This window comes from Protobothrops mucrosquamatus, unplaced genomic scaffold (assembly GCF_001527695.2).
Source record: "Protobothrops mucrosquamatus isolate PMUCROS unplaced genomic scaffold, P.Mucros_1.0 scaffold1195, whole genome shotgun sequence".
Classification (NCBI taxonomy): domain Eukaryota; kingdom Metazoa; phylum Chordata; class Lepidosauria; order Squamata; family Viperidae; genus Protobothrops; species Protobothrops mucrosquamatus.
Window position 1 is genome coordinate 122,630 of NW_015387407.1, and position 13,340 is coordinate 135,969.

Genomic DNA, 13,340 nt, shown 5'->3' on the forward strand with positions numbered 1-13,340 from the left:
ATATATATATATATATATATATATATATATATATATATATATATATATATATATATATATATATATATATATTCACAATTATCCCTACCTAGAATGGAAGCAGGAGAGTGGTGAACTGAAGGTGAAAGAGATTTTACTATTTTCCAGCTTTGTTTGCCCACATCTCTCCAACCAAATGCTAAGCTTATAATATTATATTTTAATAGGGATTCAAACAAATTGGAACAGATACAGAAGTAAGGCAATCAGTACAATCAAGGAACTAGAACTTTGATAAAGAATATTTGGGGAATTGTGTAAACTTAATTTTGAAAAAAGATGACCGAAGTGGAAATAGCACTCGTCAATTACATGAAGGGTAATAAGGTAGAGAAAGCTATGACCTATTGTCATGGAACTGCAGAACAAAAAAATAACCATCTTAAATTGCAGCTTTTGGCTGAATAGTAGGAAGTTGATAGAGATATGATTTTATTTATTTATAGATTCAAATTTGCTGTGGACCACCCAAATCCAATGCATTCTGGGCAGCATACAGAACCAACAAATCCATAAGAACAAATAAAACATAAAACCACAACAAAAGCCCAGACTGAAAGGCAACACAAAACCAAAACAAAACAGGACCCTCAAATATACATTAACCCTAGACCCAAGACCAAAGACAAATTTTAAAAGCTTTCCAGAACTATAGAAGAGAAGCCCTGCCTTTATCTCTGATGGTCTTCAGTTTGCCAGACATCTTCAAGAGTTGGATAGCCTTGACAAGGATGCAGGACTCTATAATGGAGTTAGTGGCATACAGGCTAGCTGTTGACTAGTTGTGAGCAGTTGTGAGTATTACAATGTGCATTGTAATACTCAACTTCTGCCACTGAGAGGGAAGGAGATGGAATTCAAGGGAATCATTGGGCTTGCTTTATTTCACTTTTTTTTATTTTTTTTTTTATTTTTTGCAGATGCCAACATTGGCTGAAAGTCCTCAGTGAAGCAAAGATATTAAGACATTTTTAACAATGTTAACTTTTTTAGTCTGAGTGTGCCCTCTGTTCAAAAGCTCAAGAAAAAACTAGAGCCAGTACAATTGGCATGGGGAAAAAATAGGACAATTGCATCAGGTTATTTTTCACAGCTACTTTTATTCAGTTCTATTGCCTTAGTTGTTGCTTCTATTCTCTGTTTCTCTCTTTCTTTACATATCAGGCTAATGAGTACTAGCTTTGGTATATAGATCTCAGCCTCATGTAAACTTATTGTAGCTAGCCTACTTCTTTCTATGTTGTGTTTCTTGAAATAAAAATATTCCTTCGTTCTTTATTATTTCAGTGTTAAAGTTGGGATTCCAAAACTACTTGAGACTGGCTATCCTGGTTAAAAGGGAAAACTAGAGTAAAGTTGAAAAGTTTTGTTCTAGGGAAGGCAAAGAGTATACTCCTATTCAAGAACAGGTAATGGCAAAAAAACCTATCTGTAGATAATACTTTTTCACTAGCCATTCCCATACCCAAGAACTTATACACACATAGAATACACACAGAGAGATGATGAATATATAACCATCTCCCTTCTCACAGACTTGATGACCTAGATGGCCCTTTTAATTCTATGATTCTCTCCATAGATCATTTCTCTGGAGGAGGTTCTAACACTGGGAAAGGTGGAAGGAAAGAAATGAAGAGGATGACTCGTAACAAGATGGACTCGGTTACAATGGCAATGAATGCATCATTGAAAGACCAGGTAAGGAACAGATCATTATAGAGAAAATATATCTGGTTGCTAAGAATAAACACTTACATGACAGCACACAATCTTGGATTATTACTTTGTAATAGCGAAGAGTCTTCTAGAACATCTCAATGACATATGTTTTGAGGAATGTACACTCCAGGAAAGTTTGCCCAGATGGGCAGATCATTAAAAAAAGAATTCAGATTAAATATGATTCACTGAAGAAAAAATGGCAACCCACTTCAATATCCTGCCAAGAAAACTAAAAATGGACATGCAAAACCAGGACAATGTCCATGGTACTGGAAAATGAAAGATTATTAAATTACTGGGGAAAGATACATGGCAACAAGCAATAGCACTGAGCACTGTTTCTGGTACAAACAGAAAATTTAGTATTGCAAAGATACGTACAGAACTGATATGTGGCATTTTAGAAGATGCTAACCATAGTCATGCAAAAAAAGAAAGAATAAAATAGACAAAAGTTAAAGAACAGAGATATCACACTGACAGTAAACTATGCACTGTTATGGACATGGATGAACCAGCTGTGAAAGCTTAATCATTCAAAAAGCTAAAGGAAGAAAAATTAATACCTTTTATTTGTGTTGTTGGAAAAAAAATGTGAGAATACTCTGGAGTGCAGGAAAAATAATTCAATACTAGATGAAATAAAATCAGATTGCTGTCTAGAAATACCAACCATGGAGCAAAAACTAAAATATTTTGGATGTAATATAAAGGCAAAATTCATTGCAGTAAGCCCCAATACTTTGGAAAATTAAGAACAGTTAACTGAATCTGACAGTAGATTTAAAAAAAAGAAGAAAAGAAGACAAGAGAAGCTACCAAACTGGTAAGGTAAGCAGGGACATGTTAGAATTCAAAGAAGCAATAATGGACAAATTTCCCGGCAAAACAAATCCTGTTAAGTCAAGAAGAATCAGAAGCAATCAAGCAACAAAGTTATGATTCTATGATACAGAATTACAGCAACATACTAACCCTTATATTCTGTTATTTTTTTATACTTCAGGCAGAGCAATGTTTATCCTGTAAAACAGCTGTGTGAGAAAACCAGCTGGGAAATCATAACTACTTTCCAGTTAAGGCAGAAGATACTTTTTAAAAGTTATAAGAAAATATAAAATGCAGTTCTACCCTACTGTAAGCTTTACACCAGACTCTTTGATCTGATGTCTTCCAGAAGAGTTGAAAGTTTACAACCTTGATATGATTGTAAATGTGAGGAAAACTGCTTTAGTCTCAGAAGGATGCAAAATGGTTTTTGCTTCTAAGGAAGTTCCCTTCAGAAGCTATACCAGCCGTGATCTGGAATCTTTCCTAGATCATACTGTACTTTTTTTTCTTCTCCTCTTCTATTATACATATTATCCCTTTACTTTTAAGAGGTAAAAACAACAACACCCTCTGCTGATTCCCTATACCCCCCCCCCCTCTGGCTGAAGAGCCAGTTTCCCTGTTTTCATTCCCATGGGGAAGGGAACTGGCATGGAAAATGCTATTCATTTGGCATCGTCACAATGATTGGAAAGCTGACAGCAGAAAGTCTTCTGTTCCCACTTGTTGGCACCAAAAAGGTCTTCCCAGTTCACATTTCTCATTCCCCCATTTCTCATATAGACAGAATATTTATTCTTCTTCATTGCTGAGGCAGAACTGAGTTTGGAAATACGGTAAGCACTTCTTTATGCTCATAGTTTGCTGCCTCCTCCAACATTGAATAACAGCCTTTAAAGCAGGGGTGTCAAACTCAATTTTATTGAGGGCCACATCAGCATTGCGGTTGCCCTTGGGGGGGGCTGGGGTGTGTGGCCAGGGTGGGTGCAGCCTACTGGGTGCGCATTGATGGAGTGGGTGTGGCCTACTGGGTGGGCATGGCCAGCTCTACATCGTTCACATCAAGGGTCCCTGTGGGGGCTTGGGCAGGAGTGGGACAGATCTGAGGGTCTCTGGCAGAAGGGGGTGGGACCGAGGCAAGCGCCAAGGCATGGTCCATTTCTTCATTCCTCACAAATGGTGACACTTCCCCAGCATGCACCCAGGGGACGGGGCCGACGCGGCAGGGGCTGGTTCCTCGCTGTTTCTAGACGGCCTTGTGGAGCTAAGACTGAATGCGTTTCAGCATAGATGGCCAGCACAAAATTGTACATTGGCTCCTGGCCAGCCTGGGGCAGGGCCAAGGCAGCGGGGGCCATTCCCTCACTGTTTCCAGGATGGCTTTGCGGGCCACATGAAACCACTTCGCGGGCCGCATCCGGCCCCCGGGCCTTGTGTTTGACATGTCTGCTTTAAAGCTATTATGAGGAAGTTTCATTAGAATTTATTTCTGACTTCCTTTCTTCATTTGGAGCTCTCCCCCTAGAGGAAACTGGCTTCAATTGTCCGTCAGTCTGACATTCTGAAGTTTGATAATTCCTTGAAGTGCTGTGTCCCTCTAAGATCAGAGCCAATTGTTATTAAAATATAAATTCTAAGGCTGGATTTTCCAATTTAGACAGTGAACCTGCTCAAATAGTTCCTCACAAGATTAATTCTGGGTATTGGCAAAAAGTTGCCATATCTTATTTTCTATCATATCTTGTTTTAAGTATTTGTCATTTTGGACATTTTGCTAGTAGAAATCATCACTCGTAGATGACACATTTATACACATTAGAATAATAATTCTTTTTAAAGTACAGACCTGTCTGTTCATTGAAATTATGATAAAGTAAAATGCAATTTTCAATGTTTCTGTACACCAAGAAGTATACAGCTTGATACATTTGCATGGCTATGTCACCTGCTGATTTTTGTATATCAAAATGTTATTATCTCCCAAATAACAATGAACAAAACTGAGTACTGAACAAACACTGCAGTCTCAGGACTTAATCTTCCTGTTTTTTTCCTTCTTCCAATAAACTGTACTGTCAACTAATTAAGTCAGGATTCAGGCTTTATTAATAGAGAATATCTGTCTGGTTTGCATATAACACAAGGTCACAACATGTTTACCCAATTTGCAGGTAGACCTCAATTTACGACCATAATGTAACCTGCCCATTGCAATCATAAGTCATGATGATCATAAAGCAGATCATCACATAACAGACCTAATTTTACAACCTTTTGAGGAGCAGTTGTTTAGCAAATACCCTAGCCATTAAGCTATGAAGCTTTTTTTGGTTGAAAACCAGAAGTAAATGTTGAAAATCATGGTCATAGATCACAAGAAGATGCAAACAGCCATTAATGTGACCAGTTGCCAAACTCCCAAAATGCAGTCATGTACCATTGGGAACAGCCAGTGGAAGTTCAGAATGGATTGTAATTACCTTTTAGAGAGGTCTGTCCCAACTTCAAATGGTCACTAAACCACTAGTCCTAATTCAAAGACTCCCTGTACTTATTGAAATATCAGAACCACATTACAGTAGTAGTGTCATGGTTCTGACAGACAGAGAAGAATAAAGCAGAACTCCGAGGCTTGCACATTCCTCAAAGAACATGTTTATTAGTTACCAATATCGGCACGTCAAAAGTGAAACCAAGTCTGGAGATACATGTAACAATTCCCCAATACAAAGTTTAAAAATCCCACCCCTAAAACTATCCAAGCAACTACGTTCCCCAATGCATCTTCTTGGCGGGCTTTTTATGCAACGCCCTGCCTGCAGTCTCAGAAGCAGCCGATGACCTTGGTTCCCACCGGACAAAAGATTATTTAGATCAGTGAAGCACCTTCCCTCCATTCTATGTGGCAACCGAAAATGAGTAGGAAAAATGGCTGCAGCCATGCTCATTTGTAGCATTGACAAGGCAATAAAGCAACCATCTCTCTTTCTTATACAAATCTCACTGGTTTGAAAATAGTTGATGTATTCTGGTTTGTTTTAATTCTGGATTATAAATTAATTCAGAATTAATTAATTAATAATTAACCCTGTCTTATATTTGGTTTGGTTTGTGCAGTTAAAAACAACTCCTGCCACTCCAGAAGACAAATTCCCAGGAGAAGGTAATAATTGAATAAACAAACAAATAAATAGCACTCTGTTGTCCCCTCCCCAAACTTCCCATTTCTTTTGTTACCACACAGAACTTCTCACTGAGCATAATAAAAAATTGGAGATTTGATTCCCACATCCTAAATTACTTGCTACCCTCACAATGCTCAACAATTAACAATCCCATGCAGAATGGAAAATGGTGCGATTTCAGAAAAATATATGTAAGCAATACCAAAAATTGCTCAAAATCACCCAACAAATAGGGAAAACACATGCCTCATCCCCTATACAGGGCAAATAAAACTATATTTCTGATCCAGAATCAAAAGAACAAAAAATACAAATTTAAGCAAAACACTCTTACTAGGATGTTTTGGATAACATCTGGTTACTGGCAAAAAATATGATACCAATAAAAGACTGACCAAAAAAAGTTGTGATTACATTTCTTGTCAGTAAAAATAAAAGGCAATGATAGTGATTTAAGGTCTCACTGTCACATGGAAACAGTTCAGTTTTAGGAATTTATTATTTTATTTTTTAAAAAAATATTGCATAATCTTATCTGGATGTTTTTGATGTGGCGAGGTTGTAAGGAACATTCCAAAGATGTAAATATTAACTTCCTAGATCACTAAACCTTCCATCAGCTTCCCATTTAACATAATTTTTTATTACAATAAAACTAAGTGAATCACCAATTTTTTACTCTAAAGCAGTGTTTTTCGACCTTAGCATTTAAAATGTGTGAACTTCAATTCCCAGAATTGCTGAGGTTGAGAAACAGGGCTGTAAAGGATGTCTGTTATAGATTCCAATTTGCTTATGTGAATAAGGTAGCACCATGGTCAGCTCATCTGTGGCTTTTCTTCTTTGTGACTGCTCCATATTCCTATAGCTCTGCCATTTCTGCACAGAATAACCTTGAAACGCCTCCTTTATAGAAACCCCACATCACAGAATACAATTTCTTTCCCTCCCTCCTGCCCTTTCTCCTTGAGGAAATAATGTCTGATTCTGAGAATGCCATCCCCCCCCCCAAAAAAAATAAAGGATAGAAAAAAATAAAGCATAACCTATGGTGCACTTTATAAATACTTCGAGCTATAGATTTGCAGTAACAATGGATAAATATTAAACACCCAGCCCAAATAACTGTTTATTCATTATTTTTAAAATAACTAAATATATTGTATATGTGGAATAATACCTCATAAATAGTAATGTTAGAAACACAGAGTTAAGAATTAACGATGCCTTCATACCAAGTGATCAAAAACACAAAAAGAAGTTATTTCTCCTATCACCCTAAATGTCATTTTTCCTTCTGTTTATATCTAAATGGAGTCTCACCTTGAAGCAAAATCAATCTAAAGACAAAAATTATGTAAGAATTTCTACAAAGCTCACATAAGATGACATGTGTCACTAGTTTGAAGTCAGAGCCAACTGAATGAAGACCAACCTCTATCAATCATAATGTGTCAGTCAGCACATCTATGCACGGCAAAATTAAAATATGTGTTCTTCAAAGCTAACACTATAGTTCACAATTCCCTATATCACAACTAAATTTAAATAGAGCATTATTTCATCATTGTGTGAATTGAGTTTTCAATATCTACGTATCAATTTATAAACTTAATACCTGTTTAATCAGAAAATCTATGCTTCCTGTTTTGAATACCTGCATAGCATGATTTCTAATTTTCTTTCTTATCAATAAGATGGATTTACTATCAACAAATCAGGGATGTATAAAACAATTCAGAAGTTAAAAGCCTGTCTTGCTTTATGTTATTTTCCCCCCAAATAATAAAGAATGAAAGTTCACAATGTAACCTACATCCAAATAAAGATATTCAAAGAAGTATCTTCTCATATGCATCTTTTTCTTGGATTTGCATGCAAATGTTGTCTTTGTGTATCTTATTGCTTTCAATGTTAACTAGTCTTACATAACTACACACAGATAAAACTGGAACAGATTAATGTTAGAAATATTGTTTTTAAATGTACACCCTAGTAAGCTGTTCAAAGATCAATGATAACTCTTCCTATGCTAGTTTAAAATAATCATTGTTTGAATCCTGGTTTATTTGTGCATTTCAACAAACAGCTGAGAGTGTGTGAAACATGGTACTAAAACCTTGTAGTGTACCTGAAATAATGTGAGGTGATGTTAATAAAAGGTCCATCTGCAGGGTTGTCTCTGTATGTATTCATGCATGACTGTAATTTGACACTGAAGTTATCAAGTGATGCATAGGAATTGGTTTTACTCTCACTTTGCTAAAATCCCATTTTCCAAATGAAGATGAAAACAGTGTTATACTGTAACCTTAAGAAAATCTCACAGCTGTTTATTTGAACTTCAGATGAACAGGGATATTATACATAGTTCAAAGCTTTTCAATAAAGCTTTCCTAAATTGGATATGAATAAAAAAATGTTGAATATCTGCCTATCTTGTTCTTAATCCTTATAATTTCATTTCCGAGTCATCTGTTCAAATGGGACAGAGATAATAATTTACTGACAAATGTCCTATACTACACAAAAATAAGGACCATGACCATTTTTACCTTCCTACAATTCGTCATTACCCAAATCATTACCCAATTCATCATTACCCATTCGACCTTTCCTATACAAAAGTCATCGCAATGGAAGTCTGATCACATCTCTCCCTTAATTGTTATCTCAAGAGAAATGATCCTGCAACATTTATAACATTTATAAACAACCCATAAGAATAAGAGAAGCTTCTTTGGTATCACTTAAGAGTTTAAAACCTTGAATTTCCTCGGGAACTTATTATGGCAGGTACCTTGATAGAAAGCATCAAGGCCCAAGCATTACATAAGAAAACGCTGCCCTCTTCAGGCAAGGTCCAACATTGAATCAACATTTATTTGCCGCAAACACGTTCTCAGAAAACAAGCAGCCTCTCTTAGGTTTGCAGTGGGGGGAAAGCCACCCAATGATCGCACTTCATTTGGTCAATCCCACAACAACACTGAATAACCTAAGAACCTGCCTACTATGAATTCTGTATGGTCTACAGCCATCCGGCTTTCTCTCCCACTCTCGCGCAGGGATGTGAAAACCAGCATTTACAAGAAGAATTATGCATGGCAGACATACTCCGAACAACGAAGAGAAAAGCTGCAGGATTAACTCTTTCGGGGCTTGCGCTGAATAGAATTCACAACTAAGTACTTCAGCTGCCCATAGGTCTCACCTACTTTTCTCCTGGGCTCTCCATGCTTCTCTGTATACTGTGTGTTGGGCTAGAAATATGCACCTGCGGTCACATTAGCTATTTATTTGTGTGACTGGAGCACAAGGAACGAGGGATGCAAGAGGCATCACGTCCAAGAAGGGTAGTTGTTGCTATTGCTCTGGGAAGCTGGCATCTTCTCTTCTCCTCCTCTTCCTCCTCTGTACTTTGGCACACACCTTTTAGGAAAGAAGGGCAAACCTTCTCACTCATCCCCTCTCTGCCGGTCCTGCTTTCCTCCTGCCGCTAAGCACTAGAAATCCGACTGGCTTCCTTCTCGCCCTTCAGGAGTTCACAGAAAGCATCAAGTGGCGCTCCAAGTACGCAAAGGCTGCAGCTCACCTCAGTTATGCAGGTGGCTAAGCGCCTGCTCCAAGCTCACCAACCACAAATCCCTGACGTGTCTCTGTTGCTTAAATAACGGGCGGCGCTTTCTCAATATTGCTAAAGCTGCAGCTTTAGCCGAGGCTGCTGGGCCAGAAAGCTACCCAGGGAAAACAAGTCGTAAATGCTAAATTGCAGTCACTAAGCGCGCGCGGGAGGGCAGGGGAGGGGAGGGGGGGAGAAGAGGGAAGCCCGGAGGAAAGAGTGCAAACAAAACCTGAAGTGACCCCCCCCCCCCTACAAAGCGACCGGAATTCGTTGCCAATGACTTTTCTGCTTCTCGTTATTCCCATTCGCGGCCGACCGCCGTTGCAGTAGCAGATGGCCATAACACGCTGGGGAGATAGATACCAACACTAGCGCGGCTCCGTTTTACAACAACTGGAACCCTTTCCACGTTCATTTGTTTCCTTTTCCCTGTTACGAGTCTCAGCATTTCTGACCTAGGCCAACTCCTGTTGTACGAAGTGGGGTTATAAAAGGCAAGCGGTCAAGACCCACAAACACAGAGACTGGCATCCCATCGGCCCCACCATCTCACAATCAAGGACAACGACGCTTCCCTCCCAATCCAATGCCGAAAGGCGGCCGGCGCTGGCCACACCGCGAGCTGCCTTCCCCTCGCTCACCTCAGTGTCGTAGTAGCGCAGGTCCAGAGAGTAGGGGTTGAGCAGCGATTCGTTGAGGATCTGCTCCATCGCCAATTGCATAGCCGGCAGGACCCCCCGGCCGATCTTGCCCTTCTCCACGGAGTCGCTCAGCGGCATTAAGCCCATAATGGCGATGGGGGTCGTAGGGGAAGAAGCGGCGTGGTGGGGGGACCCCGCCAGTCCCCGAGAGTTGCTCCGCGCCCAAGCTAACGAGAACAGCGGCAGCAGAAGCAAGGCAGGAGGAGGGATGGCCGCGCTCGGCCGCCAGGACAAGGCAGGCATCCTGCGGGGAACGTCAGGGGGAGAGCAGGACCAGGGCGCCGGCTGCCCTCCGCCGAACAGAGGGGAAGGGGCGCGCGCGCTGCGGCCCCTTCGGTTCGAGCCTCCCGGCAATGGCGCCTGCTCTTTCCTCGGGGTGGCTAAAAGGCAACCACTCTGAAAAGCAGCCGCCGTAGCAGCGGCGAAACTGCCGCCGCCGCCACCCCCTTCCTCCCACCCCCAGTCCAACAGGAATGAGAGCACCTTCTCAGCCCCTCACTCAGCCACAGCCTGGCTGGGCCAGGGCGCCCTCAGGCTTCTTGGCGCAGGATCCGAAGCCGGCGCGTAAAAGCGAGGAGGACTGAGGGGAACATCGGGGGTGGGGAGGGAAAATCTTCGCTCTTCCCGGGCTGGGAAGGCTACTGCCGCATTCCCCCGGAGCCTTCCCGACGCCGTGTTGCTAGCTGCTGCTGCTGCTGCTGCTGCCGCCGCGGCCGTTGCTGCAAACAGACACCGCGCCACCCCACTCGGCGCGCACAAGCGGCGCGCACAACCGGCGAAAAAGAAAGAAGCAGGCGCGGCGGCTCCAGAATATGCGGCGTCCACCCTTCGTGGGCTCGCCCCGGAGTGCGGTTACTTGATTTGGGTCGCCCGCCCGTGTCCGCCTTTCCTATCCGAGACAGGGCTTCTTTCCTTGCCGCCACCGCTGCTGCCGCTGTTGCAGCCGCCGCCGCTGCTCCCGCTGCTCCTGCTTGGGAACGCGTTCCTACGCGCTACCACCGAGGAGACGACACCGACACGAGAGGCGGGAGGTGCAGGGTTTGGGCACGTCCAATAGCCCATTGGAAGGCGAGAGGGGGGAGGTATTGGAGGGAGAGAATACGGCGTGGAGGTGGGGGGGGGGAGAGAGAGACCGAAAGGAAAGGTTCGGCAGGGGAGGGGGGGCGACAGCGCATCTGTCGAAGCGTTTTGTGTGCTCTGAAATGCCCTCCCTCTGACTGGCAGGGGCGCGCGCGCGCGCGGGCGCGCAGGCACACTCGGACGATTCCCTTAAGTTAAAAGGGCAGACGCCGAGGGGCATTTGGAAGAGGCTGAGGTTCCCAGCTGCCACATGCGTTGTAGGCCTTGAAAAGCTTCTCCCCATCTGTCGGAGAGCCCTCAAGAATAAGCTCAATGGTTCCTTCGCACCCGCGGAATACGGAGAAGTGGACGGCGCGAAAGTGTGAATCCGCCTGTTGGCTCCTGACCCGCAAGCCTAGCTTAGCGCTGCCTTCTCCCGCTTTCAAGAAGCCGCCAGTTGCAACCCGGGGAGGTACGTATTTGTGGTCTGGCCGGGCCGGGGATTGACGGTCCTTCCCGCCTCCTTTTGTTTTGTTTGCTAAGGGCAGGGAGCCCAAACTGCAGGTGAATGGAGCTTAGTGTGGGCTTGGGGAGTTTCACCCAGCTTGTCAGATCACGAACTCTGATTAGCTTTGATTTGGGCAGTAAGAGCTCTACAACGTATGTCAGAGAGAGTTGAAACTATTTAAATTATACTTTTAGATCAATTAAAGCTTAAAAATAGTGTACAAGCTTTCAGTCTTCCAGCCCAGTGAGATAAATGCTGTGAAGTTCAAAGGTTTGGACTCTTCTTTAGGTTAAGTAGGGGCTTCCAGAATTAAAAAATAATGGCAAGGATTGAACCTGAAAATTTCTGCAGGAAAACTATATTAGCATCTTCCCAACGTGTTTAAGATCCTTGGTTATATGTCACAGAAGACACATATAACTTGAATCATACTAAGCCATGCCCTGTGTACCATCTGTGTACTGAGATCTATGACTCAGTCCCCACTTTTTTCCCCTTTTTGCTTTTGTTAACCAAGTTTACAAAAGTCTGTGATGAGCTATCAAACAAAGCTGTTGCTGTCCACCGTAGAGCAACAAGCCCATCTACAGATCACAGACAATTTACACCGCTAGTAGAATAAATTTGACCACCAAGACACAAGTATTTCTCCCCCATCCCTTGGCAGAAAGCATCCAATGATTCAAATAGCTGCCTTAGAAAGACATCTGCCTCATTTTGCCTAATTGTAAAACTGTGTTGCCATCAAACATGTCAAATGGGTGGCTCCCAGTTTTCAGAAACCTGGTCATTCTGTAAGGTTCAGAGGCAACTGCACATAATTTCAAACCTTAGCCCTTTTCGTCATACTCCATGACTTTAAAAGGCTATCTCCATTTCCAAAAATATTATGTCATTAAGGAGCAAATTCATGCTTTCCATGTTAGTTGGATATCATATATAACTGACTTATGGAATTATTTTTAGCTTTGCATGTGGTAATTACATTGTTTGTGATTCAGATATTTTTATTTTTCAGACAGCTTGGCTGCTCTATTAATGCTGTTTATTTTTACGTCAATTTTCCCTATGAAAATAGATTACATTCCTCAGTTTCATGGTGAGCTCTGTGTCTGTGTGTGTGCGTGTGTGCGCACGCATGTGTGTGTTAGTGTATACATATGTGTAAGAAACCAAACAGACAAGCAATCAGGACAAAAGTCTGATTCCAACTTGGAGCATTTTAAAAATGAGAGCTATAGTTATACATTGTGTCAGATGAAGGATCACTTGACACCAAAACAGTCTCCAACCCAATATTCAAATTAGCAAGGATGAAATATGAATCTGTAAAAACAGTTTGTGCCAGAAAATAATTTTTAATAGAAGCAACATATTGATTGATGCTGTGGTTTATAAGTAGAAATATTCTGAAACTACAGGTAAGTCCTTGATAGTCTACTGTATTGTTTTATTATATATTTAAATCAAGTTGCATGAATAAAAATACATTTTCAGTAAACCATGTGTTTATGTATTTGAAATTAGCAAAGCAGAGTGCAGTTCTGAGTAGGGGGGGTTCAGTACCAGGCATTCAGTTTAGCTGAAACAAAGTTCACATGTTGATAGCAACAAGGCTTTATTTGATGCAGCAAAAAAGTTGATGCAATTAATAAATTGTTTATCAT

General features: G+C 41.5%; 1 protein-coding gene across 1 annotated transcript in view; it reads right to left on the reverse strand.

The window, feature by feature from the left end:
- LOC107291829 (gamma-aminobutyric acid type B receptor subunit 2) overlaps positions 1 to 10,349 on the reverse strand; it is a gene marked incomplete at its 3' end in the record, with an annotated part of 105,308 nt that extends 94,959 nt beyond the window's left edge. The window contains exon 1 of the mRNA XM_015820862.2: positions 10,047 to 10,349. Within this exon, the coding sequence (XP_015676348.2) occupies positions 10,047 to 10,349 (303 nt within the window). The remainder of the gene's footprint in view (positions 1 to 10,046) is intronic.
- Positions 10,350 to 13,340: the final 2,991 nt, after the last annotated feature.